The sequence below is a fragment of the Aspergillus terreus genome, genomic scaffold (genome assembly GCF_000149615.1).
Source record: "Aspergillus terreus NIH2624 scaffold_10 genomic scaffold, whole genome shotgun sequence".
NCBI classification, from domain to species: Eukaryota; Fungi; Ascomycota; class Eurotiomycetes; order Eurotiales; family Aspergillaceae; genus Aspergillus; species Aspergillus terreus.
In genome coordinates this window covers 1,207,740-1,234,768 of record NT_165933.1, presented here as the reverse complement: position 1 = coordinate 1,234,768, position 27,029 = coordinate 1,207,740, and the positions used below count along the sequence as shown (strand labels likewise).

At 54.5% G+C, this 27,029-nt stretch overlaps 8 protein-coding genes across 8 annotated transcripts; 5 read left to right on the top strand and 3 right to left on the bottom strand.

Annotated features, from left to right (window-relative positions):
* Positions 1-300: 300 nt before the first annotated feature.
* Positions 301-8,141, top strand: ATEG_07279 (uncharacterized protein; the record flags this gene model as incomplete). Its single annotated transcript, XM_001209965.1, has 7 exons — positions 301-311; positions 405-520; positions 593-861; positions 938-1,900; positions 2,106-2,166; positions 2,276-3,414; positions 3,471-8,141. 7 exons carry the CDS (start codon positions 301-303, stop codon positions 8,139-8,141), a joined length of 7,230 nt encoding a protein of 2,409 aa, XP_001209965.1.
* A 534-nt stretch (positions 8,142-8,675) lies between these two features.
* ATEG_07278 (uncharacterized protein) lies at positions 8,676-9,748 on the top strand (the record flags this gene model as incomplete). Its single annotated transcript, XM_001209964.1, has 3 exons — positions 8,676-8,776; positions 8,822-8,915; positions 8,966-9,748. 3 exons carry the CDS (start codon positions 8,676-8,678, stop codon positions 9,746-9,748), a joined length of 978 nt encoding a protein of 325 aa, XP_001209964.1.
* Positions 9,749-10,523: 775 nt separating this feature from the next.
* Positions 10,524-12,520, bottom strand: ATEG_07277 (fungal specific transcription factor domain-containing protein; the record flags this gene model as incomplete). Its single annotated transcript, XM_001209963.1, has 5 exons — positions 10,524-11,097; positions 11,147-11,488; positions 11,535-11,705; positions 11,755-11,915; positions 11,984-12,520. 5 exons carry the CDS (start codon positions 12,518-12,520, stop codon positions 10,524-10,526), a joined length of 1,785 nt encoding a protein of 594 aa, XP_001209963.1.
* A 5,278-nt stretch (positions 12,521-17,798) lies between these two features.
* ATEG_07276 (uncharacterized protein) lies at positions 17,799-18,522 on the top strand (the record flags this gene model as incomplete). Its single annotated transcript, XM_001209962.1, has 2 exons — positions 17,799-18,379; positions 18,501-18,522. The coding sequence occupies 2 exons, from the start codon at positions 17,799-17,801 to the stop codon at positions 18,520-18,522; spliced, it is 603 nt and encodes a 200-aa protein (XP_001209962.1).
* Positions 18,523-19,686: 1,164 nt separating this feature from the next.
* ATEG_07275 (putative MFS lactose permease) lies at positions 19,687-21,578 on the top strand (the record flags this gene model as incomplete). The annotated part of the gene is made up of 6 exons (XM_001209961.1): positions 19,687-19,821; positions 19,877-20,090; positions 20,154-20,503; positions 20,575-20,773; positions 20,826-21,253; positions 21,303-21,578. The coding sequence occupies 6 exons, from the start codon at positions 19,687-19,689 to the stop codon at positions 21,576-21,578; spliced, it is 1,602 nt and encodes a 533-aa protein (XP_001209961.1).
* A 183-nt stretch (positions 21,579-21,761) lies between these two features.
* On the bottom strand, positions 21,762-23,533 carry ATEG_07274 (uncharacterized protein; the record flags this gene model as incomplete). Its single annotated transcript, XM_001209960.1, has 7 exons — positions 21,762-22,190; positions 22,245-22,358; positions 22,406-22,640; positions 22,690-22,916; positions 22,974-23,152; positions 23,267-23,347; positions 23,488-23,533. The coding sequence occupies 7 exons, from the start codon at positions 23,531-23,533 to the stop codon at positions 21,762-21,764; spliced, it is 1,311 nt and encodes a 436-aa protein (XP_001209960.1).
* Positions 23,534-24,201: 668 nt separating this feature from the next.
* Positions 24,202-26,022, top strand: ATEG_07273 (flavin-binding monooxygenase-like protein; the record flags this gene model as incomplete). The annotated part of the gene is made up of 2 exons (XM_001209959.1): positions 24,202-24,235; positions 24,287-26,022. 2 exons carry the CDS (start codon positions 24,202-24,204, stop codon positions 26,020-26,022), a joined length of 1,770 nt encoding a protein of 589 aa, XP_001209959.1.
* A 475-nt stretch (positions 26,023-26,497) lies between these two features.
* Positions 26,498-26,964, bottom strand: ATEG_07272 (putative C2H2 finger domain protein; the record flags this gene model as incomplete). The annotated part of the gene is made up of 2 exons (XM_001209958.1): positions 26,498-26,576; positions 26,627-26,964. The coding sequence occupies 2 exons, from the start codon at positions 26,962-26,964 to the stop codon at positions 26,498-26,500; spliced, it is 417 nt and encodes a 138-aa protein (XP_001209958.1).
* Positions 26,965-27,029: the final 65 nt, after the last annotated feature.

Genomic DNA, 27,029 nt, shown 5'->3' with positions numbered 1-27,029 from the left:
CCCTTGCCAGGGAGTTTGTCTTGGGAGTGTGGCTGTATATAAATTGCGTTTTTCGCTAGCCCTGCATGTACGGAAAGCACGCTTTTCTTCTTCGAGGAAACATTTTTATGATTCTGAGTTACCAATCTCACATCGAACAAATGGAGCCACTTGTTGTCGTTGGCTATGCAGTCAGATATCCGCAAGAAGCGGCCAGCGTGGAGCAGTTTTGGGACGTTCTCATGGCAGCGCGAGAGTCAAGCACACCTGCTCCCAAGGACAGACTCAACTCTACAGCATTCTATCATCCGGATCCCAACCATGGAGGAACAGTAAGAACACAAACCCACATGTTCGTTACAAAAGATGACAAAGTTGACCATTTCCCGACATTAGTTTCATGCAAAAAGAGCACACTTTCTTAGGGACGATCCTAAAGGATTCGATGCAGCATTTTTCAAAATGAGCAAAACGGAGCTCTTAAGCTTGGATCCGCAGCACCGGTTGGTTATGGAGAATGTATATCATGCTCTGGAGAACGGTGAGTATTATCATCTTCTATGGTTGTTCGGTTATAGGGATGAGACTGATCATTAATCTTGTCCTGGTCTAGCTGGCGTTACAATGGAAAACGCAATCTCTTCAAACACCTCCGTCTTTGTCAACGGTTATAACCATGATCATGCAGATAACATAAATCTGGATCCGGAAACGATTTTAAGGTATAAGCCCACTGGAACTGACAACTCATTGACTTCCGGGAGAGTAAGCTGGTTTTACGATTTCCGTGGGCCCAGCTTGACTATCGACACGGCGTGCTCCGGAAGTCTAGTCGGTCTTCATCTCGCCTGTCAAAGCCTCAAGGAGAAGGAAAGCGATATGGTGAGGTTTCCTATATCAGCTACCTTGCTGAAGGACTGCATACTAACACCATGCCCTCATCGGGCTTCGAATATAGGCGGTTGTGAGTGGTGTTAATGTCATCGGATTTCTTTCACACATGATTGGCATGAGCTATTCTGGATTTGTGGGATCTGAAGGGAAATGCTTCTCCTTTGACCACAGAGCTGACGGGTATGCAAGAGGTGAGGGTGTTGGCACCGTAATCGTCAAGCGTCTTTCCGATGCTGTCGAGGACGGGGATGTCATTAGAGCGGTGATCCGTGGAACCGGCCTTAACCACGACGGGCGTACCCCTGGGATAACATACCCGAGTTTATCATCGCAAGAGGAGCTCATTCGACGGACATATCGCAGGGCAGGGCTAGATACCGCTGATACGTGCTACATCGAGAGCCATGGGACAGGCACTCAGGCAGGAGATTTCATTGAAGCATCCGCCATCAGTCGCGGATTTGACACAGCTAGCCGGAATACGCCACTGTACGTTGGGGCTCTCAAATCAAATATTGGTCATTTGGAGGGCGGGTCAGGGATAGCTGGTCTAATCAAGACTATCATGATCCTCGAGAACGGCATCATACCCCCAAATGTCAACTTCGAGAAACCGAATCCCAAAATACCGGTTGACGAGTGGAAGCTCAAGTTTCCCACTGAGCGCACACCTTGGCCGCACTCGGGCCCACGGCGGGCATCGGTCAGTTGCTTCGGGCTGAACGGCACCAACTCTCACTGCATTCTGGATGATGCATGTGGTTTTCTGAGAGCCCAAGGAATTGCCGGTAAACACAGAACGGTGCCTCCCAACACGAGTCAACCTCAAATCTCCAACATGAATAGGGATATCCCAGCACAAGATGACGCCCCGTTAAGTCCCAAGCAAACAATCCCAGATGCTCACTCTGGTACATATCTCAACGGCAATATCAATACAACGAAAGCGCCCACCCAGCTCTTTCTCATGTCTGCGTTTGATGAGAAGGCTTTCTCACGGACAGAATCCCAATTGGCCAATTACCTGGTTAGCAGGCTAGACATACCCACTGAAGAAGAGAGGAAGCTCTTGCACGACTTAGCATTTACATTATCGGAGAAAAGGACTCGGTTCTCCTGGTCAGCTTGTTTCTTGGCGAGCTCTCTTTCTCAGCTTCACCAACAACTGGCAGAAGGGTGTTTAAAGCCATATCATTCTCGTGCACCCCCGAGACTAGGCTTTGTATTCACAGGCCAAGGAGCCCAATACGCAGGCATGGGGAAACAACTTCTTGGATTCCCCGTTTTCCACAGGTCACTAGAGGCTGCTGATGCATATTTCCAATCACTTGGCTGCACATGGAGACTACTGGGTACGACCGCCCCAATCATTTTCATGTTCTTTGCTAACGATGTTTTATAGATGAGCTTACTTGCGATAAAGACAACACCCGGGTAGATGAGCCAGCCATTGCTCATCCGTCATCTACGGCAGTTCAAATTGCGCTAGTTGATCTTCTAGAAAGCTGGGGCATAACGCCTTCACGTGTTATTGGGCACTCATCGGGAGAAATCGCTGCTGCATATTGTGCCGGGAAGCTATCTCGCGAAGCAGCCTGGAAGGTGGCATACTTCCGCGGCCAGGTTGTGTATGGATCAATAAGTCGTGAGGGTGCAATGATGGCGATCGGGCTAAGCCCAAGCAATTTGCAGCCTTACCTGGAGGAAGTCCAAAACACCAACCCCGAGGGTGTTATAACAATAGCCTGCTTCAATAGCCCGAAGAATCAGACTGTATCTGGTGACACTCCTATGATCGACGAGCTGAAAGAACGGCTTGATGCACATCGCATTTTTGCTCGGAAACTTACACTCGGAAAGGCCTACCATTCTCCGCACATGAGAACATTCACGGAGGATTATCAGCATGCTATGGGGTCATTGCAGGACCTGGGTGAATCGTTCGACGGCCGCGCGGTGGAGATGTTCTCTACATTCACTGGGGAAAAGGTGCTCGACTGCTTTCTGGATTCGTCACACTGGTGCGCAAATATGGTAGGTTCTGTCCAGTTTGAGAAGGCGCTTCGGGCCTTTTGCGATGCTACTACTGGAGACAACGATTCCCAAGAGATGGGTTCGGCAATTGATGAGATTGTCGAGATCGGGGCCCATGGAGCGCTCCGGAGTGCCATCAAAGAGACGATAGACACCTTGAATGGAATAACATACTGGCCAACCTTGGACCGGAACACTCCTGACGCAACTAGCCTTCTCCAAACCGTGGCAGGGCTATCATCCAGGGGATATCCGGCCAATATCAGCGAGATAAACCAGGTCCAAAGCCAGTTCGACCGGTGGGACTTACTTTCAGATTTGCCCCCTTATCCTTTTGATCACAGCAACCGAGACATCTACGAGAGCCGGTTGGCAAAGAATCTCCGTCTCCGTGAGCACCCACGGCATGATATTTTTGGAGCCCCGAAAAACGACTGGGACCCTCGATACCCAAGTTTCAGGCACTTTCTACGTCTCAAAGAAAGCCCATGGCTCAAGGAGTATATGGTAAGGAACAGGGACCTCTAGTCAATTGATACCTTCGCGTTTCCTGACTTCCATAGGTTCATGGGCAATATATATATCCACCAGCCGGCTTTCTTGTCATGGCTGTCGAGTCATCCATGCAGATGGCGGACAAGGAAACCTCAATTCGAGGGATTAATGTATCACGTGTCGACTTCAGTGCTCCTTTGTCTATACCAGACCACGCCGAAGGGGTTGAAGTTAGCTTATCCTATGCTCCGGCTGATGACGGAAGTGGGATGAGACGATTTCGTGTCAACTCATACAATGAGGAGCAGGAGCAATGGACTGAACATTGCAGTGGGTACATCAGCGTCGAATATGCTGAATCTGAAGGGAGATTAGAGATTGATGGCGAAGCCAACACAGAATGGCTAGACTCCCTACGTGATAGTGAGAGGCAGCTCACGGAGTCAGTCGAGCGCAGAAGGGTATTCGAGCAACTTGAATCCTGCGGATTGCATCTGGGGCCGCTGTTTCAGCACTTATCAAACATGAAGACCAGTGGAAATCGGAACGGACACGGCCTGGCTACTGTTAAAGTCCCTGATATCAGATCCATAATGCCGGAACATTACATGCACCCTCACATGCTACATCCAGTGACGCTCCAAAACATGCTCAGTTCGGTCACAGTTGCACTCAGTGACCTGTCTAACACTCAACCCGAAGGGGGAGTATTCTTTCCGAAATATATCGATAATGTTTGGATCTCTAGCGGAGGCTCATACAAACCACACACTCAATTCCGTTGCTTCAGTACAGCGACAGCAGCTGGAATCAACCTACGCCATTGTCAAATTCATATTTTGGCCGAGCCTTCTCTTTCCGAGGTTGCCGTGTCACTCTCAGGCATCCAGCTAGCCAGGCACATCTCGGACGAGGATTTCTCGAAGACTCCGTCGATACCACGTTTCTACTCCACGGAGTGGCAGCCGGATATCCATCTCGTCACAAACGAATTCTTCGACAGTCTGGTCAACCACCAGGAGGATACGGACAACAAATGGGGCAGCGAATGCGAACACTTCACCGACCTGCAACTGGCTGCGACGCTAATCTCGACCGACGCACTTTTTGATCTAAAGGGCCTTGACCTGACTGGCCTAGAGCCACATTACCATCGCTTTTATGATCTCCTCAAACATATTGCAGCAGATATCCTCACCAATGCTATACCAAGAGTCCCTTTCAAGCTCTGGAAGAAGTATGCAGAAGACGAGCACCTTAAAGAAGATCTCTACAAAAGAGTACAATTACTGAATAGCGACGGTGCTCTGTTGATAAAGGTCGGAACCCGAATTCCCGCCTTCTTCCGGCAGGAACTTGATCCCTTGCATATCATGTTTGGACAGGATGATCTCATGACGGAATATTACGATGATGACTTCAAAATTGGGACTATCCAGGAGAAGCTCTCACATTACCTGTCTCTCTTCCGCTGGAATAAGTCCAACCTGTCGGTCCTTGAAGTAGGAGCCGGAACAGGATCGTTCACTTCCCAAGTCCTCACTCATCTCTCTCCCCAAGATGCGGACAGATCCATTTCGGAATACGTCTTCACCGACCTCTCGCCAGGCTTTTTCGAAAAGGCGAAGCAACGCCTTCGCCCGTGGAGTGATATTATGACATACAAGAAACTCGACGTCGGAAATGACCCTCTGGCCCAAGGCTTTGAGTTGGCCGCGTTCGACCTGATTATAGCGAGTAATGTGCTTCATGCAACGCCAAATCTCTTTGACACGCTGCAAAACATACATTCATTACTCAAGCCAGGCGGGAAGTTGGTCTTTCACGAAGGCGTCCGTCAAGACGCCTTGTGGACTAATATCTCCTTCAGTCCGCTGTCTGGGTGGTGGCTGAGCACTGAACCTGAGCGGCGGTGGTGCCCCTACATTCCAACAGAGATTTGGAATGATTATCTTCATACAGCAGGATTTTCAGGCATAGATCTAGAGTTTGCAAGCTCAGACTACGCGGAGTTTTCGAAAATTAGTCTGATGGTTTCTACTGCTCTGAGTCAGTCTTCTAGGCCTGTGCCGGATCGCGTCGAAGCCATTCTCATTCTGCCTGATTCCAAGGAGCCTACAATCGTAAAGGAGCTCAGGAGACAGATGGGTCAGCTTGGAATTAGTCTCTCCTTACACACATTGTCAGAAGTTTCCACTCTCGATATCTCAGAGAAGCCTTGCCTGGCCTTGTTGGGGACTGATATGCCAATTCTAAGCCATGACAATTTTACCGCTGTGGACGAACTGAAAGAACTTCTCCTACGATGCAGAAATCTAATATGGATTTCTGGGGATTCTACAAAAGAGCCTTTCTTTGATATTGCTACGGGCCTCATTCGGAGCATGCGACACGCTGAAGGCAAGGATGATAGAAATTTCGTGACTGTTTCTGTTTCTGACACGGAACCTATCGACAAGTCTCTCAGTGAAGCAATCTCCAAGATCTTCCGACATCAGTTCCTATCTCCTGGCCTGTGCGAGACCAAAAATGCTGAATATCGGATTGAGAAAGGGTCAATCTTGACAAGTCGTGTTAGCCCAAACCAGGACGCAACATTGACAATCAGGAGTGGATTATCTTTGCCGCAGGCGGTTCCAACACCATGGAACGATGTCCATCGACCGCAAAAGCTCGTCAACCGACAATCTCGTGGTTCAAAGCTAGAGCTTGTCTGGGTATCGGATGACGTTCAGTCGGAGAGGCTCGGAGACAATGAAGTCGATATCAATGTCAAGGCCGTTAGTCTGCGCTGGAGGGACTCTTTGGCATCCAGCGGTGAATTACCTCAGGAAGGCTTAGGTGGAGAGGCGTCCGGCATTATCACTCGTGTCGGGTCCGCGGTGAGAGGTCTTCACAAGGGCGATAGGGTTATGTGCTTCGGTGATCGCCGGCAGGGCAGAGAGGGTGCCCTACGATCGGTGCTACGAGTGAACGCTTTGCTCGTTACTCCCATACCGGATGATCTGTCGCTTGAAGCTGCTGCTGCACTACTTGCCGATTGGACAGTGGCAATATATTCATTGAGGTACATCGGCAAATTGGTTTCCAGGGACAAGATACTCATCCAAGCCGCGACTGGGAGCATAGGCCAAGCCGCAATACGATATGCACAGTCCGTGGATGCAAATATCTTCGCTGCAGTGTCCAACACTGGCGAGAAGGAGTATCTCATGAGAGAGTATGGTCTCCTCGAAGATCACATTTTCTACACCCCATCGCCTTTTATGTCAAACCAGATAAAACGAAAGGTTCCCGAGGGTGTGGACATCGTTCTATTGCCTTCATCACACCACAGCTTTATGCGCACAATTGGTTACGTCGCGCCTTTTGGCAAGATTCTAGAGGTTAGCACCGGCAACGTGGAGTCAGGAGTTTCACTTCCTTCAATAAATCATCCCAGCAGTGTCATATTTGCCAGGGTCGATGTTCATTCTTTTGCCAAACACCGCCCAAGCATGGTTCAAGAGGTTCTGGGTGATATCAAGCACTTACTTTCACTACCACATGCTCTCCCTGAACAGCCTGCGAAGGTTCTTACATACAGTCAGTTGCACGAGGGCCTTCAGAAGTTGCGAGGTGGCAATATCGACAATGTCATTTTGCAGCCTGCGGATGACATCGTTCCTGTCGTGCCAGAGGTTTCGAGACCATCAATGCTTGATGAGACTGCGTCCTACATCATAATAGGTACCCTGAATTCTCTGAGTCTCAAAATGGGCATGCGTCTGGCAGAGCGAGGTGCCAAGAATCTCATATTCCTGTCCGCTTCTTCTTCCTTCCAGGCTGATGTTGGTGAGACCGAACGCATGCTGGGTTCTTTGAGAACGCAAGGCTGTGCTGTGCACCTGCGTTCTTGTGACTTTTTCAATGAGACTGAGCTCCACCATGCCATGACGGAGTTGAAACAGCAACTTCCGCCTGTGAAGGGGGTCATCTACCGACCTCACGAGACTCAGCCCATTAAATCCACAGAATCGCCAAGCAATCATTACCAGAAATTTCGCGAGTTGTGGCTCGTCCATCAGACGTTCCCCGCCGTTGATTATCTGGTGATGGTATCGCCCATGAAAGGCCTAGACGGCCTCTGCACCGAGTCCGAAACACACCCAACACGCACATTCCAGGATACCCTTGTCCATCATCGCGTCTCCCTCGGACTACATTCGGCAAGTGTTGACTTGGGCGATATGAACGATGATGACGCATTGGCCGTGATAGACTATGCGACCAGCAGCCGAGACCATGCATCGTTCCCTTCCTCTCAAATTATATCACAGTTCCCCGGTCCCTTCTCATCCGACAGGCAGCAATCTGTCCCGACGTACCTGTCGGATCCTCTGTTTCACCAGCTCCCAGTCTCACAGCCTCGCGACAAATCGACAGACTCGCCCACGGAAAGAAAGCTCAGCGTCGCTGACCTGCTACAAAGCTCCCACGACAGCGAGCACGCTGGAGAGATCGTATCACGCGAAATCCGGCGGAAACTGTCCAATCTCCTCAACGTATCCGAGGATGAGATCAGCTCAGAACATAACATTCGAGACAATGGTGTGGATTCTCTTATCGAGATGGAATTCCAGAATTGGATCGACAAGGAGCTGAAGATCAACCTCCCTTCGGAGGATTTGATCTCCAAGAGCATTTCCAAGTTGAGTGCCCAGGTTGTGTCGGCTTCGCCATTGGTGCAATGTACATAGTTTGCAGGCATGAACAGGGGGACGCTGTTCAGTGATGGGGAGAGTCAATTGTCGGTGTATTTGCTTTTTATGAGCAGTGTTGATGTGCAATATCCTCTTTACTGCCATGCACACTCGGTTTTCCTTGCCAAAAAAAGTCCTTGTAGTCTGGTCAGGGCGGAATTCAACATCATGTCCAAGATTTATGCTTATCTCTGGAGTCAATAGTTTGGCCTGTTGTCAACTAGTATATTGTGATGTTTATCAACAACATACACCTATATAGCCGGGCCTTTTGCAAAGCTCTTTCACTTGATTCTGTATGATACTGCGCTTGTAATAAAGAAATTCACCGGACTGCACCTTTTCCTTCATCATAAACCGATCAGACTATTCTTCATATACACAGAAAAAGCAACAACATCTCCCTGCATCAATCTCCCATGGTTGACACCCCTTGCGTTCATCATAACCACACCCCTCCTACTACCAACCCTGTAGCCCATTTTAGACGATTGCCATTCGCACTTTTGTTGAAGGGACGGCGTGAACAACATGGCCAAATCCATCGATATCGTGAGCGACGAGCAGCCACGCCCATTCGAAGCCGTCACCCCCGTCGGGGAGAGACGGCTCATCCGCAAGATTGACATCCAGTATGGCTCCCTCAACACAATCATCACCCACCGCTAATCTAGCAGTCTAATGCCCCTCCTGACGATATCCTATGCCTTCCAACTTCTCGACAAGACCAGCCTCTCGTACGCCGCCATGCTCGGCATCAAGACCGACCTGGTACATCCTACATCCCTTTACCCTCCACCACACCCATCTAACAAAAACAGCATCTAGTCGGACAGCAATACAGCTGGACATCGAGCATATTCTACATCGGCTACCTGGTCGCGTCGTATCCCGTATCAATTGGGTTCGTGAAGTTCCCACTCGCCAAGTTCCTCAGTCTGCTCATGTACGTCTCGGTTCTCCCCCGGCAGAAGACCACAACTGACACGCGCAGCGGCGCATGGGGTATTGTGCTCACCCTCCATGCCGTCGCCCACGACTACCCCAGTCTCATGGTCGTCCGCGTATTCCTGGGCGTATGCGAAAGCTCGCAGACGCACGGCTTCTCCCTCATCACGGGGATGTGGTACACGCCGCGGGAGCAGGTAGCGCGCCACATGGTTTGGGCTATGGGGAATTGTGTAGGCGAGGCTGTGGGCTCGTTGGTCTCGTATGGACTGCTCTACTACACGGGCAATTTTCCGCAGTGGAAGGTGGGCCAACCCTCTCTGCACTTGTCTATATACTCATATCGATTCCTCCAGATACTGTTCATCCTATTCGGTCTCTTGACAGTCCTCTGGTCCACCGTGCTATGGTTCTTTCTCCCCGACTCCCCGGACGACGCATACTTCCTGAACGAAAAGGAGCGCACATTCGCAGCCCTGCGCCCCAAAAAATCCCAACACACCACGCAAACAAAGATCTGGAAACAAGACCAGTTCGTCGAGACGCTCCGCGACCCAAAGTCCTGGTGGTTCGCCGCCTTCATGTTCAATCTTATGGTCCCCAGTGGCGGGGTCACCGCTGTATGCTCCCCCCTCCAACCACACCACCATGCCTAACAGTCGATCAGTTCTCAACCATCCTAGTCAACAGCTTCGGCTTCAACAAATACACCACAGTGCTCATGGGCCTCCCCGCCGTCGGCGTCCAGCTCCTCTCCTTCCTGGCCATCGGCTTCATAACGACGACCTGGCGACGGACCCGTCTAAACTGCATCGCCGGGCTACACGTCAACTCCCTCCTCGGCATACTCCTCGTAAAACTCCTGCCCGAAGAGAAAAAATGGGGCCGCCTCGTCGGTTTCTGGCTCGTGCGCGCGTATATGCCCATGCTGCCTCTGACGCTGACGCTCCTCGCGAGCAATACGGCCGGGTTCACGAAGAAAGCGACCACCGGGGCTATGCTGTTTATTGGGTACTGCGTGGGGAATCTGGTTGGTCCGCAGTTCTTTCTTAGTTCCGAGGCACCAGATTATCAGGTTCGTTGAACGGCGCCTGCGCGATATAGAGCTTGGTTACTAACGGGTGTAGACTGCGTATACCACCTGGATGATCTGCTTTGTGCTTACAATTTTTCTGTCTGTCGGGATGAGGGTGTACCTCAAATGGGAGAACCGTCGCAGAGACCGGGAACAGGAGATGCATGTTGACGCAGAAGACAAATTGATGGTCGATTTTCAAATGGACAGGCAGTTAGAGAAAGTGGATGAGACGGACCGCATGAATCGCGGATTCCGATATGTCCTCTAATCACCACTATCTGCGCGTCACTCAAGGTCATTTTGAGCGATAGTCATTCTAATTCATTAGGTTCATGATTCATTAACACCCGACCTCAATCCGCCTTCCTTTCCTCATTCCTCCCATCTTCAAGGCCCAGCTTATCCCACTTCTCCAGAAACAGGTCCATCGTGTCGCCCTCCTGGCGCTCGCGTCCGTGTCGGATGACCGTGGAAAAATGCGGGTAGATGCTACTGAACCCTTGGGCATCCTTTCCGCGCCACGACTGCGTCTCAAAGTCGGTGAACAGGGCGTCTGTCTCCGGCGGCAGCGCCACCTTCATCTCCCGCGCGGACATCTGCACCATGCGGAGGGTGCCCTTGGCAAACTGGAACCGGCGCGAGAACGCACGACCGATGATGCAGAGTTCCACGAACGCATTCCGGTTGTGTGGGTCATCCAGCTCTTCCAGGAGAGTAAAAAGACCGATCGTTACCCATTGAATGGTGGAGGGCGCCATACGGTCGATGCCCCATTTATCACGGTGGATGTTGAGCAAGGACGAGATGCGTCGGGCGGTGGAAATACAGAGACGGCGGGTGGACTCGGCGGTTTCAGCGTCCAGCGTGTCACCGCCGCTGGAGCGGAGGAAGCCGAAGATTTGCAGGACGGTGGTGTGGTAGAAAAGGCTGGGTCCATCAGCATAAAGGTCTCAACATGATCCGGAATCTAACTGACTGAAGACTCAGAATGTGGGGAACCTCTGCGGCCTCGGTATGGAGACAGTCTGGGAGGTTCGCGTACCAGCCTTGGAGCTGGCGGTAGATATCGTTCACGATGGAGACCATCTCCACCTTTGCGGGAGGGTCATCTTTCTTATGGAATTCGCGACTAATGCCGATGGTGATGCAGCAGAAATCGGACCATCGGTCAAACACACAGTTGTGATGGCCTCGGACGGGCTGCGCACTTCGTGGATACGGCGACCAAGTATCCAGAGGATCTTCATGAGTGATAGGAACACGCGCCCTTTGTGGTGGGTTGATATCCATATGCTTCATCAAGGACACCGTAGCGGTTCTGGGCGAGTTAGCATGTAGCCGCTCCAACAGCAATTTCCACTTACGATGCAATATTAAACACTCCCCACAGCGTTCGGTTGATCACATTCTCCTCCATGCGCACAGATTCGCTATTCGAAATCCGCGGAGGGTGAGCAGCAGCGTATTCCTCTGCTGCCCGAGTTGCAAGGTCCAGATACACCCAGCCTAGACGATCTTTGCCCATCAAAACCATGCTGTCATCTCATTAGCAAGTGGTCCTGTCGTTATCTTCGCGTCACCTACCGAATGAACAGGATCAGAAGACCCTGGATGGTGGGAATACTGGCATGCCCCTGTCCTTCTTCTTCCACTTCGAGGAGTCGCCGGGCTTCGTCGTAGAAATGGTTTCCGCGTGAGAGCATGTCTCCAGGTACGGTGAAAACTTCGGCGTAGTCGGAATAGTACTGACAGCCTCATGTTAATATCTGGTCTTCGCACGGTATTGTTGTATCATTGTTTCTAGGCTACATACACTCGCCTCAGCAAGGATCGCATTGACCAGGAAGGGGGAGCAAAACCGACTGCGCAGATTCCCCGACTGCATGTCCCGAACGAAGGCGTCTTTATCGAGCCAGTCAAAGAACGGGTAGGTCCAGGTGATCCACAGCGATACCAGGTGTGACACGAGATCGTCGTTGTCGGTCACGGTGGTCCACGGCTTGGCTGGTACGCGATAGACGGGCACGTCGGTCAAACGACGGACATCCATGACGCGCCGGCCAGAGGCCTGCATGGAGTCGTCGCTGTCGTCATCGGAGTGCCGCGAGATCTGGCTCTGCATCTCGCGGAGCTCGGGCGTGCTTTCAATCTCCGAGCGCGAAAAGCTCTGCTCGAGGAACATCTGGAGCTCCTCGAACGAGGCATTACTCTGGATGAGGTTCAGCAGCTGGGCGATCCGGGTGGACTCGCTCTCCCGCAGGGCACTGAGAAGACGGAGGAGGACATCCTCGGCCTGTTCCAGACGGTCGATCTTGCGCTTCATAGCGAACTTCCGGCGCATGTCGGCCATTTCGTCGACGATGCATTCGATGCCATTTGCCACACAGTGTTCGCAGGGAGGATCACCCCGGCACTATCACCGTTATACTCCATCCGACGACAACCGAGAACTCGGGGAGAAAGCATACCTTCAGCTTCTTCAGCTTACACGCCCGACAGGCGGTGGTCTTGTGTTTGCGGCCCGGAACGACATCGTCCGTGGATACTGAACGTCTCGGGGGATGGCCTGGCGCAGGAGCTAGACTACGAGAGGAGTGAGAATCGGACATGAATCGCTTCACGCCGGGGCGGTCGTGGGACATAACCGGAACAAGAGATGGGGGAAGAGTCTCCCACGGGTTGGCAAAGGGGACATGACTGTATATAAGTACGAGGCACGGTACGTGCGAACCCAAGGACGGAGCGAGCAACGGGCTTGCCGAAGGAGACTACATACGGAAATCGCAAGACCAACAGAAAAGAAGTGGGGAAAGATCTAGTAAATTCAAAGGTAATCGTCGAAGGCGACATGCGCTAGAAAAGACAGAAAAAGAATAAGACAGGTGCTAAGCCGACTAACGAGCAGCACAACAACTCCGCGGCCCCAGTTGGCGTCTGCACGAGAGCAATAATTAGCACTGCTGGTGGCAGTTTTTCCCAGCCAATAACATCCTCTAAACCGGCCTCGATTCGGGCCAGCTATTGGACCATTGATATCATGTACCCGAGCAGTTCCTCGGCGGGCCCCACCGCATACAAAGGGTACCTCCACGCGACTCCGGCCCAATGGTCCCTGGACTTCCTCCTCTGTCTTTGGGTAGGCTGAGTGGCGTTCATTAGAAGTACCGAGTAGAACAAGACAACATCGCTTCCATTGCTTCCATTCCTGTTTGGCTTGTATCGGAATTCCGCCCAGTTGCCAGGCTCCAGCCCTAAGCTGACCTCAACCCAAGACATGCCGTATCAACTGCGTATCAGCCCCCTATCAGCCACTTCCTCAACACCAAGGTGAGACTCATCTGAAGCATATTCCGCCGGCTTTCGGCCGAAGCTTCTCCACAGACGATCTGGGGACAAATAAGCGACCGTCCGTATGTCCCTCGGATCCCTAGCTTAATGATCCTACTGGCCAGACCGCTCCCGACACTCGCTTGCATGACAGGTGGCTCGGGGTTCTTTGTTCGCTTCCTCATGCATGCAAGGGACTCTCAGGTGATCAGAGCCTCGTTCGAGAACTTGGGCTATGTTGGGATCGTGGCGCCGGCCGAGTCAGACGGGATGAAGGGCTTGCTGGGTTTGGCATACCAATCGGTGTGGCTGCGTACGCGGTAGCAAACAATCTCTGGCTTAACCAGACACAAGCATGACAACTCGCCCAACAAAGAGATTTCATGCAGCTAGCGTTTAGTTCTGGCGCCACCAGTTTGACTCTCTCCGCACAGAGCTTCTGCATGATGCGACATGATTGGTTTTTGCCGCTATCTATTTCCTATTGGTTCGATCACGATTTCCGAGCTGTTCGTTACAGCCCAAAGAAAGGAGGTTATCCTGAAGTACCATGCATGTCTCGGCTGTATACCGAGACTCTGCTCGACATACAACTCATTGCTTGCATCTTATGGTGCATGCTATAGACGAGTTTTCGGTAGCAAGGTGCCGTATTCAGTTTGATCTGTTTGTAAATATCTGATGGACCGGTGATGCAGGACGCCATCGTGGGATCCGGACAGGATGCATTATTTGATCTATGACAGCAACTGACAGACCAAAGTACCGACTGAATGATCGCCTTCGGTATTTAGGATACATTTTCTATTGGTGAGTCCAGTTGGTGGGACAATATACATGGTTTAGCGCTTGACGTGACCCACATGCGAGTTCATCTACTCCGTAGACAGCTTGAGCATTACGCTGGTACATCAATAATATACTCATTAATATCAACTATAGATAGTCCGTGGGAACAAGGAGATCATCATGTTCCGTCAACGCTAGTCGAGGTTAGATATACAACGTTGCATGTTCCACTGGACTTGACGTATGGAGACAGTTGCAGGGGGGAAATTTGGCAATCATCACGACATGGTAGCACTCATTGAATTGGAAGGGTTTCAAACTGATCCTGGGGGGTTGCACAGGCAATCAACTCAGCCTTACAGGTGTTGTTTACCAAACCAGTCTTGCATTCTTCTACCTACAAATGACGCTATATGTAAGACAAAGGACTTGGGTAGCAATCAAACACACTATTTCTCATGTTTACGCATGCACACTCCAGTTTTTTCTTTGCTGCATGACAGAAGAAGTATCCAGCCGCTTGCGGGATCAACCTGGGTGTCGAATCTCGGGTGCAATAACACGAGTGTATGGCAACGGGTGCGTTGAAGTCTGTCAACTCAGCGTGTAATTGCCAGTTGCAACATCCTGCAGGTGAAATTCTTTACTATCAATAAAGTTATTTGCATGATAGGCGGTGGGTCTCATACAAAGAAACCAACCTTGATCTACAGAGTCGGGTCATATTCTTCCTAATGGAGAGTCCGTGGTGCCTATGAACTCGGAGCCGAGTGATTACGAGCCAGAGTGAGCGAGGTGGACTCAGCATGACTCGGACAGCAGCATTTGCTAAACTACAGAGCAACTACACCCCTCAGAGCTGTCCCATGGCAGTTCCCAACTAAGACTGTAATCTATGATAAATACAGCCTCATGATTCGAGAAGGTTAGCCTGAGACCAACCTCAGCTAGAGACGCACGACAGAGTTTACAACACCGACTCTCGCTCTCTTCGGCCGCGACATATCTGCCCAACGATTTCCATTAATAATTTTAACTGTTCGCTGACTTATCGCAGTGAGTTCCAGCAGACTAGCAGAAACTAAGACGATCTAGTGGTATAGTCTTCCCCTCATATGCCATCCACAAACGAGCACCATGTCAATCGCACGAGCCATCCGAAGTACGGAGTAGGACGGGACGATACTCCGTACTGTACATTCCCAATCGGTGCCTGGTGTACCTGTCGTGTTCATTGTTTGGGTCGGTGTGGACTTCCGCCAATGATACCGACACATCCGCAACTTCAGCAGCAACACGGTGGGTCGATCTATACCTGAAAATCCTTCTGAACAATTTGGCCATCCTGAAAAGCAGACACTTGGAGACGAGAATACTGTCACTGGAACCCTGTATCACATGATCGTGCGTCTGTCTGCATGTTGGGCCCAAGACGGAAGGGAAAGGATCTGCTTCGAAGGTCTGCCGTGTATGCACCGTTTATGAATCCACATCTTGGCACGGCGGCCCTCCTATATCTCTTACTCCGTATATACGGAGTACATGAAAGAACACGCGATAGGATCTCCTGAGCTACGTGGGGAACTGGGCTTCGGCTATCAAACGGCGTCCAAGTCGGTGTCTCGCCGAGATAGGACCGACCATATCTGACAGGGGGCCAACTCCTCGTGATTCCCATCTCGATTATTCTCCGAGGACACGGTTGAGCTCTCTGCGTGTACCTGTATGGAGAAACTCATCCGACGGAAGTGACACCACTAACTTCCCTTTGGAGGATCATGGGGCTCGCTAAAATTGGATGTGACGGGGACAGGTGAAGTCTGATATGGGGTGCTTGAGGGCCGATCACCACTTCTAGAACCGTCCCCGACACGATAAAATTCTGGCCGGCTTTAGCGTATTTAGGTCTGTACCGAGCGTGCTAGGGCACTCCGAGTGGATGGACGGTGTCGTGGTGTGGCGCGGAGTGCGTCGTCCTCCGTATGAAACACCAATCACGCCGGCAGAGCGTCGATCGCGTTGCATCCAGCGACTGCCATTAAGGGAAAGCCTCGCCCCAGCCAAGCAAGCGACCCTCCAGAAATCTTCAACTCGTCCACTCTTGTCCTCGCGTCACTGTCGGAATTCTGATATCCGGTTGGGGGCGAAATCGCCGCGTCGGGCCCGTCTTAGTGCCAGGATGGAATGACAGCAGTAGCGTTGATGCAGAATTCCAAATCCTGAGCCGATGCTTCTCCACTATCTCCAAGGATGGTCAAACGTGTTCTCTACTCGTACTCTCGACCTGGGAGGTCACCGGTGAATTCAGAGAAGAATCGCATCCGGAAGCTCCGAGAAAAGGCCAGAATTATGCTAATGGGAATACCGTAAGATTATGTACGTGGCACAGAGGGAGCATCGTGCATATTGAGATGGGTAGGCCTGACATGGGATCTGTTTAGGGTAAGCGGTGCAGACATTCACAGCTTGGATCTTAACTGTAGCCTCATGATGCCGTCATGGTTATGTAAGTACTTGATCATCATTGCAGAGTACAATATGTCTTCGAGAAGGAGACAGGGCTGTGTTCGCTGTTCACAAATAATAATGAACCGAATGGCTACACTGCTTGGGGTTGGTCCGTATGCCAATACCCGAGATCAGACCTGGCCGGATAATACTTGGGACGTCGAACGAGCACGCTTACCACGCTGAGTCCTAAGTCGTACGCTTTATCTGCTCACATGTTGAGTCTTCTTTAGTTCTTGTTGGTTCTCCGAGCCCGAGCGTTCAATAGTCTGGACTTCTACGTCGATCAGAGGGTATTGCTCTGCTAGTCTAGTAAATGGCTTTCACCTAATAAAGGCAGCCCACGGCACTCGTACACGATGAACCAGCGGCTCATGTTCGGATACACAGCGGCAGTCCCAGGCTCCCGGGTTGCAGGGCCATCGGCTAACACCCACATATAGGACATGGATGGGTACTATGCACACTGTTCCATGGGACATTCAGCGACTTGTAAGCCGCCCCTCTATTTCTGGATCTTCTTCCGGCAATGATTTCCGAGATCAACCCGAGTCCCGTCAATGTCATGGCTGTCTTCATGATACCTCCATGAGCCTCAGTACAGATATCACGACCTTGAAGAGAATATGACCGATTCTCTCATGGTTTGACTCCTCAGCACAAGCTATACTCTGCACATGCTCTTGTCCAATCACATCCGCTGACAGCTGCTGAATCATAGCACGTGACCATGAACGTTTTCGGGTCAGCGGAAGCGGTCAACATACTGCTACCGCACACCGCCAAATACGGCAGTATTCCACCGCCTGCCACACGCAGTATACTGCCGGATGCGGCCAGGCACGGCTGTTTCAAAGCCTCACAGCACCCCCAGCGCATGACAACCATCCGACCTCTACACACATCTGCATATCATCACCACACACGATACCCACTACGCACCACAATTGACCTCTGCGAACCCCCTTCCACGCCCCCGACCACCCCCGATCCCATCCCGCACAATGCGCCCGATGCGCAGCCACGACGACTTCATCCGCGACCTCTCTCCCCCAGCGGCTGCCGACGACGACCTCCGCAAGCGCAACAAGGTCGCGCACACCTCCAACCGCCTCTGCCATGACTGGATGGTGGTATCGGGCAACTGCCACTACGCGCGGGACCGGGGGTCGTTCACCACGTACCGGCCGGTAGCGCAGACGCAGCGCATCAAGAACAACATCTTCAACCCGCACGAGGAGCTGCACGTGGCGGGCGTGGGCACGGTGCAGCTGACGGTGTGTCGCAGTCGCGCAGACCCGGCGCCGCAGACGCTCGTGCTCGAGGACGTGCTGCACATCCCCGAGGCGCTGTGCAACGGGTTCAACCCGCTGCTGTACGGGAGCAGCATGTCGTGCAATGCGGACTGCTGGGAGGGCGGCGATGCGCACGGCCGGCCGCTGTGGGTTAGTCTGCCCTTTGCCGGGCATACGCGGCTGGTGCTGTGGGGGAATCCGCAGGGAGAGTCGGAGCTGATTGAGGGGAGGTACTATACGCTCAGTTTGTATATTACGCCCGAGGAGAAGAGGGCTATTGTGCAGGGGGTGTGAGAATAACTCAATGGGTGGTGGCTTGGTTGCATCTTGGTGTTTTGGGATTATAGGGATTGGTTGGTTGCATTGGGTGTATATTATGGATGAACTGATGAATATATGTGCATTGTCTAGTGTTGGATATACTCGAGGCTAGATTCTTCCACGTTAATGAACGCCAACGCCACGAGGACGTGCATACGATTAATGAGCCAGCGCCACCACGCCATGACTCGATGCCCCTTTCTCTGCCATCTCACCGGTGGCTGCTGTTAGTGTTGGACCTGCATGAGGCGTGCAACCACCGATTAGACGGGGTCTGAGCGTATACCGACGATATTATACAGTCAGAACAGTCAGAAGAGATATTGAAGTATGCGACGCCACGGCCAGACAGATCACAGCCTATTTCCACTTGCAAGCATATCAACCCCAGGCTGGAATCACAGCCTCATTCCAACAGCGCCGTCGGCTAGTGTTGGAAGTGCGTTCCATGACCCCCTGGCATACCCATGACTCTATCCCCATGCCATCACCATCGATAATCCCTGCAAAGAACCCCAGCGAAGCCAGTCCGCTCCCATGGGAAATTTGTGGCGGAATCGCACCTATCACGGTGCAGTCGGCGACAGCTGTCCAGTCCAGATACGGAGGCGAACGGCCTTTTCCGCCTGTCCCTCGGATAAACGGTAGTTCTAGTCTGAACCGAATCTGAGTCTGAGCTTCAGAGTTGGATCGTCTAGCATCGCTAGACGAGGACTCCGAATCCGCCAGTTGGAGACACGGTATCTCGGTCCGTGCCCCGACAGACACAAACCATTGCTTCAGTATTCCTGCCTTCATCGAGGAATCCCAAGTCTACCTTATCTATATGCCATATGTCATGAAGCTGCACACACAGACGACACTCTGTAACAGCCGAAATGCACATGCAGCGAACAAACAACCCCGAACATCTTAGCCCTTCTCCGCATCTCCACCTCCACTACCCTCCTGTCGCACCAACTCAGCCAAGACCAACTTACCCCGGAGACATCCTCTCTTTACCCGTTTCGGGACGGGGGTAACTACCGGCGGGGTCGCTATGACCCCCAGCCAGGGCTGACACTCGTGGTGGCTGCATGCGACAGGATCAGTCTCACGATCATGGGGGGTTCTCGCTTGATTCTGGGACGCTGGTCGGTCGTGTGTCAGACCCTGGCTGGGGTGATTCAGGTTGTATATAGCCCGGTCGATCTGCCATCCCCGCCTGCTCGCCTTCGGTCTACGTCTGTCCTGTCTGCAGATAGTCATACACTCCTTTGACAGTATAGGTATAGCCATGGGTATGGGCATGGGCCGCGATCCCTCCTCGTCGTTCAGCGATGATGGCCGTCTGCACGGCGTCAACAACGCCGCTCTGGCGGTGGCCATGTTGCAGCAGAAGCCGCGGCTGCTGAGCAAGAGCATGTTCAAGGTGCGTACCGTCTCTGTAGAACAGCCCCGGCAGGAATAGTTCTAACGGGATACAGCTGTACTGGTGCATCGCTGTGGCCATGCTCAACTCCTGCATCAACGGCTACGACGGCTCGCTCATGGGCTCCATCAACAGCTACCCGCAGTACCGCGAGTACTTCGGCTTCGACCCGGAAAAGGGCACGCCCGAGACCGGCATCGTGTACGCCATCTACACCATCGGCAACATTGTCGGCTCGTTCTGCGCGGGGCCGTTCACCGACTTCAGAGGTGTGCCGCTGCTGCTCACATACTATACCTGTACAAGCTAGAACTAACCAACTAACCCCTCAGGCCGCCGCGTCGGCATGGCCCTCGGCGCCATCTTCATCATCATCGGCACCTGCATCCAGGCCACCGCCCACAACATCGGCGCGTTCATGGGCGGCCGCTTCCTGCTGGGCTTCGGCGTCGCGACCTCCGCCACGGCCGGCCCATCCTACGTCTCGGAGATGGCGCATCCGGCGTACCGCGGCGCCATGACGGGCCTGTACAACGTGCTGTGGTTTGGCGGCGGCATCCCGGGGACGTTCATCCCATGGCGGACCAGCTACATCGAGGGCACGATGAGCTGGCGCATCCCGGTGTGGCTGCAGATGGTGTTTTCGGGGCTGGTGTTGCTCCTCTGCTTTACGATCCCGGAGGTATGCTCTCGTGTGCCATCCATCTCTGCAGCGCGCTGACGACGCAGTCCCCCCGCTGGCTCATCTCGCAGGACAGACACGAAGCCGCCATCCAGGTGCTGGCCGAATACCACGGCGACGGCGACCGCAACGCGCCGATCGTGCGGCTCGAGTACCGCGAGATGGTCGAGGACATCTCCAACGTCGGCGCCGACAAGCGCTGGTGGGACTACCGCGAGCTGTTCAACAGCCGCGAGGTGCGATACCGCTCGATGCTGGTGATGTTCATGGGTGCGTCCCCGTTCTCTCCCTTTCCTACCGTGCATGCATACTGACGGTGCAGCCTTCTTCGGGCAATGGTCCGGCAACGGCCCCGTGTCGTACTACTACCCGCAGATGCTGGCGGGCGCCGGCATCCGGAACAACAACACGCGGCTGCTGCTGCAGGGGCTGCAGAACGTGGTTCAGTTCGTGGGGGCGGTGTTTGGGGCACTGATCACGGACCGGGTCGGGCGGCGGCCGCAGCTGCTCGTGTCGACGAGCATCATCGTGGTGCTGTTTGCGATAGTGGCGGCGCTGAACGCCACGAACGTGGTGACGGACGCGGACGGCACGGCCGTCGCGAAGAGCAGCGTCGTGGCGCGCGCGCAAATCGCCATGATCTTCCTCTTTGGGTTTGTGTATAGCGCCGGCTGGACGCCGAACCAGGCCATGTATCCGGTCGAGTGTCTGCGGTATGAGAGTCGGGCCAAGGGGATGGGGATGAACAATGTAGGCTGTCCTGACGGTGTCTTTTGTCGGGTCGCTGCTAACGGGATAGTTCTTTGTGAATATCGCCTCGTTCTACAATACCTTCGTCACGGGCATCGCGTTCACCGGCGCCGGCTGGAAGTACTACTTCCTCTTCATCTTCTGGGACACCTTTGAGGTGCTCGTGATCTACTTTCTCTTTGTGGAGACGTCGAAGCGCACGCTGGAGGAGCTGACGGCCATCTTCCAGCAGCGGCGGCCGGTCACGGCGTCGCTGAAGAAGGACACGATCTTTATCGCGGACAATGATGTGATGGAGATCCGCAAGGAGCATAACCGGTATTAGCCGGCAGAGACCTCGGTCTCGCTTAAACCTAGGTACTAAGCGTCGTTCTTTAATTGCGTTCTAGCGATCATCATTTGTTTAATTACGACCCACGTCTGTCAGAGCAGACGCCAATCTAAATCTAGTCGTTTAATTACCTTTTAGTTACTCCGTAGATGTCACAATTCGGACATTGAATGACAGCTACCGCCGCTCTTTATCCCGCAGCGCACTCTGCACAATCGTCTCATGCACCACCTTGATGCCGTCCGTGCTGCGCCGGCTCTGGTTGTCCCATTCGGCCGTACACGTCGGCGGCTGCTGGCCGCGCCCGGGGAGGATCATCTGCTCGTCGCTGACGGTCTGCCACTGCGTGTCCGGGATGGACAGCGGGTGGCGGAACTTGCGGCGCTTGCTGTGCATGGTGGAGCGGTCGTGGGCGTCGCTCTCGGAGAGCGGGTAGCTCTGCGAGTGCGTGCCGCGGCCGGTGGTCAGGGTGCTGACGTACCAGCCGGCGCGTTTGGCGATGCGCCGGACTAGCGGGTAGATCATGGGGGCGTTGCCGATGATCACGGCGACGAAGGTCTCGCGACAGGCCCAGCTTCCGGCCTGGGAGGCGCCGTTGGCGCCGGCCTGTTGTTGTTAGACAGTGTACTGCGCGGGAGGGTAGTGGGAGGGAGGACGTACGGTGACGATCAGCACGCAGCGGAGAATGCCAGCCGCCATGACGAAGATTCCGCCGCTGAAGAGAACGAGGAGCTCGCATTTTTCCCGCCAGGGGAGCCGGGCTTTGAACAGCATCTGTCGTCGTTAGCGATGGTGTTAGGGTATATCTGGGCGAGACGCACCGGAGTCGGAATGGTGATCAGATAGAGATCGGTAGCGACGTTCAGCACAACCGTGACATAGACATCGATATGCGACACTGCGGGCTGGCAGTAGTTCCCGGGGTCGGGATAGATCTGCCAGTTTTTGCTCATCGGCCGACAGCCCAGCAGGATGGAGAGGATCACGGCGATATAGGTTGCGCCGATGAAGGCGTAGGCGAGCTTCACGCGGATGCGCATGTTCATCAGACCGGCACTATCTGGTCAGCTGTGACAGCTTTCGTCAGGGAACGGACGGCACGTACGTCAGGCGCGAATAGAAGATCGCCATGCACGCCTTGAGCAGCCACAGCAGCGTCGTGTACAGCGACCACCCCAGCACCTGGGTCTTGGACCCGCCGACGCGCAGATGGTATTCGGGCGAGTCCGGCGAGAGCGAGGCACGTTGTTCGTCGGTCATGGCGTTATTGGCGAGCCCGTGCCACCACGCGCCGACGCAGTAGGCGGCGCCTGTTTCGAGGCCATACACGACCTGGAGGAGCATTTGTTAGCACTGTACTCCGTACGCCAGACAGACGGGTAGACGCACTCCGGCCAAGGGCATCAAGTAATCATCGAGCTGGAAGTTCTTAGGACCCGCCGTCGTCCAGCGCGCGACAACACGAATGGCAATGGTGACAATGGCAATCCCCAGGAGGGTGAAGGCCTCGATGGTGAAATCATCTCCGCCGGCCATGGTCCGACGCTGGCGACATAGGATAAAAATGACTAGAAAATACAGCGCACAACGAACGGAATACAACGGAAACCGATTCCGAGAAAGAGAAAGATGGCGAACGAACGACAGGACCAGCAAAGGAGCGACAATAAATAAACACCTACGGAGTAACTCCAGACGAAACGAACTATCAATCTTATACGTAAACTCCTTGCCCATCGGAGAGACGATCACACGGCACAGGTCTACCGAGCGATATCTCCTAGGGGCAGAAACCTGGCCATTATCACGGCAGTTAGTGACTGGCATAATTACCCTGACCGTTGCAGTCCGCCAGAGCCGGCCCGTTCGCCCCAGCTGGCCCCAGCTGTGGTGACGAACTTACCATATCCAGGAGGATCAGCGGCGGACGGAAGGGCCAGCCGTTTCATTTCGGCAGGGACTGTGGCTCCGTGAAGGAAGTGGGTTGAAGGAGTGGGCGGAGGAAGTGGGAATGCGGACAATCGGTGATATGTGTCTGGTGGCGAGGATGATAGATACAACAAGGGATAGTGTCTGGATAGAATTTGTCAACTACAATATAGTAGATATACTTCGGAACTCGCAGATAGATGATGTATAAACCGTTACTCTGTGCTCCTCGGTGCGATCATCTTGATAATCAGACAATCTTCCGATGTATCGCAATCGTCACGACGCTAACTGATCCTGCAGTAGTTCCGCTATAGATAGTGACAGCCACTAGTTCGCCGGATGAAACAACGGCCACATGGCCGGCCAATATCCAGGCCCATCATAGAGTTATTACGGGCCCTGCGGTCCACTGCGATGGAGCAGTAGTTCCCGATTCCCCGACTGACAGGACTGGCTGGACGGGGACGGAAGGTCGCTTGGGTTTAGTTCGTGGTGTACAAGTATTTTACAGGGACACAGACACAGACTAGACCGAAGGATCAACATAGGGGCTGCATTGGCCTGCACCCCTTGTGTTTATATAATATAATCATCCAGCGACGGCAGTGTCCACTCTGATTCTTCTCCGATCTCCAGAATCTACTGTACTATACTCTAGCAATCACATTGACCCATTGCCCGAACCATGGAGTCGGTGGACGTGACCGTGATCGGAGCAGGTATGTATCCGTGCACCAAAACACTCTTCAGCATCAACTAATATTGTATAGGATGGAGTGGCCTGGCCGCCCTCAAAACCTACCACCAAGTCCATCCCTCCGCCTCCATCCTCCTCCTCGAAGCCGCCTCGTCGGTCGGCGGCGTGTGGGCCAAACACCGCCTGTACGCCGGGCTCAAGTCCAACAACATGCACGGCACGTACGAGTTTAGCGACTTCCCCATGGACGACTCGTTCGGCGTCAAGGCCGGCGAGCACATCCCGGGCTCCGTCATCCAGGCGTACATGGAGCAGTACCTGGCGCACCACCAGCTCACCGACTACGTGCGCCTCAACACGCGCGTGCGCGTCGCCGCCCGCAACGACGACGACACCTGGACGCTGAGCATCTCATCGCCCGCCGGCGACGACACCACCCTCCACAGCAAGAAGCTCATCGTCTGCACGGGCATCACCTCGCAGCCCTACCTCCCGCACTTCCCCGGCGAGGAGTCCTTCGCCGCGCCGCTCTTCCACACCCACGACCTCCCCCGGCACCAGGACGCCCTCCTCCAGCCCGGCCGCCGCATCACCGTCTTCGGCGGCACCAAGTCCGCCTGGGACGCCGTCTACGCCGCCGCCACGGCCGGCGCCCACGTCGACTGGGTCATCCGTGACAACGGCCACGGCCCCGTGTGGATGGCCCCGCCGTACGTCACCCCGCTGAAGAAGTGGCTCGAGAAGCTGGTCACCACGCGCTTCCTGACCTTCTTCAGCCCCTGCATCTGGGGCGACGCCGACTCCAACACGGCCATCCGCCGCTTCCTGCACACCAGCTGGCTGGGCCGCAAGCTCGTCGACGCCTTCTGGGCCGTGCTCGCCAACGACGTGATCACCGCCAACGCCTACGACGCGCACCCGGAAACCGCCAAGCTGAAGCCGTGGATCTCGCCCTTCTGGATCGCCGCCGGCCTCAGCATCCTCAACTACCCGACCGACTTCTTCGCCCTCGTCCGCGACGGCCGCGTGCGCATCCACATCGCCCACATCACCCGTCTCTCCGACCACGCCGTCCACCTCGCCTCCACCGACACCCCCCTCGCGTCCGACGCCCTCATCGCCGCCACCGGCTGGCAGGCCACCCCCAACATCGACTTCCGCCCGGCCTCCCTCCCCACCACCCTGGGCTTCCCCTGGGCCCCCGACAGCCTGCCGGAGGAGCTGACCGCCGCCGCGGACGCCGAGATCCTGCGCCGCTTCCCGCGGCTGCGCGACCAGCCCGAGCCCGCGACGCCGGCGCCCTACGCGCCGCTGGCCGACACCGCGCCGGCCGCCGCGCGCCACCCGTTCCGCCTGGCGCGGTTCATGGTGCCGCCGGGGCTGGCGACGGCGCGGTCGATCGCGTTCATGGGCCTCACGATGACGATCAACACGACGATGGTGGCGCAGGCGCAGGCGCTGTGGATCGCGGCGTATTTCGGGGGCGCGCTGACGCCGACCCCGCGGGAGACGTGTCCGGCGGACCTGCGCGAGAAGCTGTGCGGGGGCAGTCTCGGCGACGGCGTCGATGTCGATCTGCTGTGGGAGACGGCGCTGCACTCGCAGTTCGGGGTGCACCGGTACCCGGGCGGGTTTGGGCGGCGCAACCCCGACTTTGTGTTTGATGCACTGCCGTATGTGGATCTGCTGCTGGGGGATGTGGGGTTGGATATCTGTCGGAAGGGCGCGATGCGCTGGTTTGAGCCGTATGGGGTGGAGGATTATCGCGGGCTCGTGGAGGAGTATCTGGCCCGGAGGGAGAGGGCTTAGCTGGGTCTTGTTCTTCCCCGCGAGTGCGGGGGCGTCATACCCTGGATACCTCATGTACTGTGCCAAGATACGTAACGCCTCTACTTCCATACATACGAGTACATACATAATGCCAACATTCACAGACACATAAACAGTAGCAGAAACACATAAACAGCCCATTCTCCATCCCGCACAACACCGGCCCGCAACGCCAACCTCAGATCAGTCGCTCAAATCAAACAGGGATATCTTAGCGGAGCCCGTTGGCCTCCAGCTCCTTGTCCTCTTCCTTGACCGTGCCGCGGTCTTTGGTGTCGTCTTTTCCGCAGCCTTTGACGAGGATGTGGCGCTACCTGGTGTTAGCACTGCTTGCATGTAATGAGGTGAAGGGTGGGGGACTACCTTCAGTGCGTCCTTGCGCGAGAAGCTCTTGTCGCAGTGCGTGCACGGAAACGGCTTGACCGACAGGTGAATTCGCTTATGTCGCTTCAGATCATGGTTCCGATTGAAGCTCTGCGGACATTGGTCGCACTTGAACGGCCGGTCGTTGGTCGGTCCCGGGCCGCCATGCCCTGGATGCGGATACAGATGCTGCATGCTGGCGACGTAGCCGCTGTTGAACTCGGGCATGATGCCGGGCTGCAGCGAGCCGACCAGCGACATGGGGCTGTTGGGGTGGTGCACGTTGGTGCGCACGGGGCCGGTCATGGCCGGCAGCGAGTACGACGGCCACGGCTGCCGCGGGTAGGCGAGATGCGGCGACGGGTGCGGGTTGGAGGCCACGCGGGGGGGATGCGCGCTGCCATTGTAGGCCGTCGAGTAGCTGCCGCCGCCGCCGGTCGGGCTAGCCAGCGGCTGCATGCTGCCGTAGGCCGGCGCGGACGACGACTTGGTCATGTAGGGGTCGTTGGAGGGGAGATGCGGCGGCGCAGGCCCACCGTGGCCGGGCGCGGGGGCCATCATGGCGTGCGCCATGGCGTGATGCTAGCGGATTGGAGGGCAGACTGGCCGCGGAGACCGGGAGC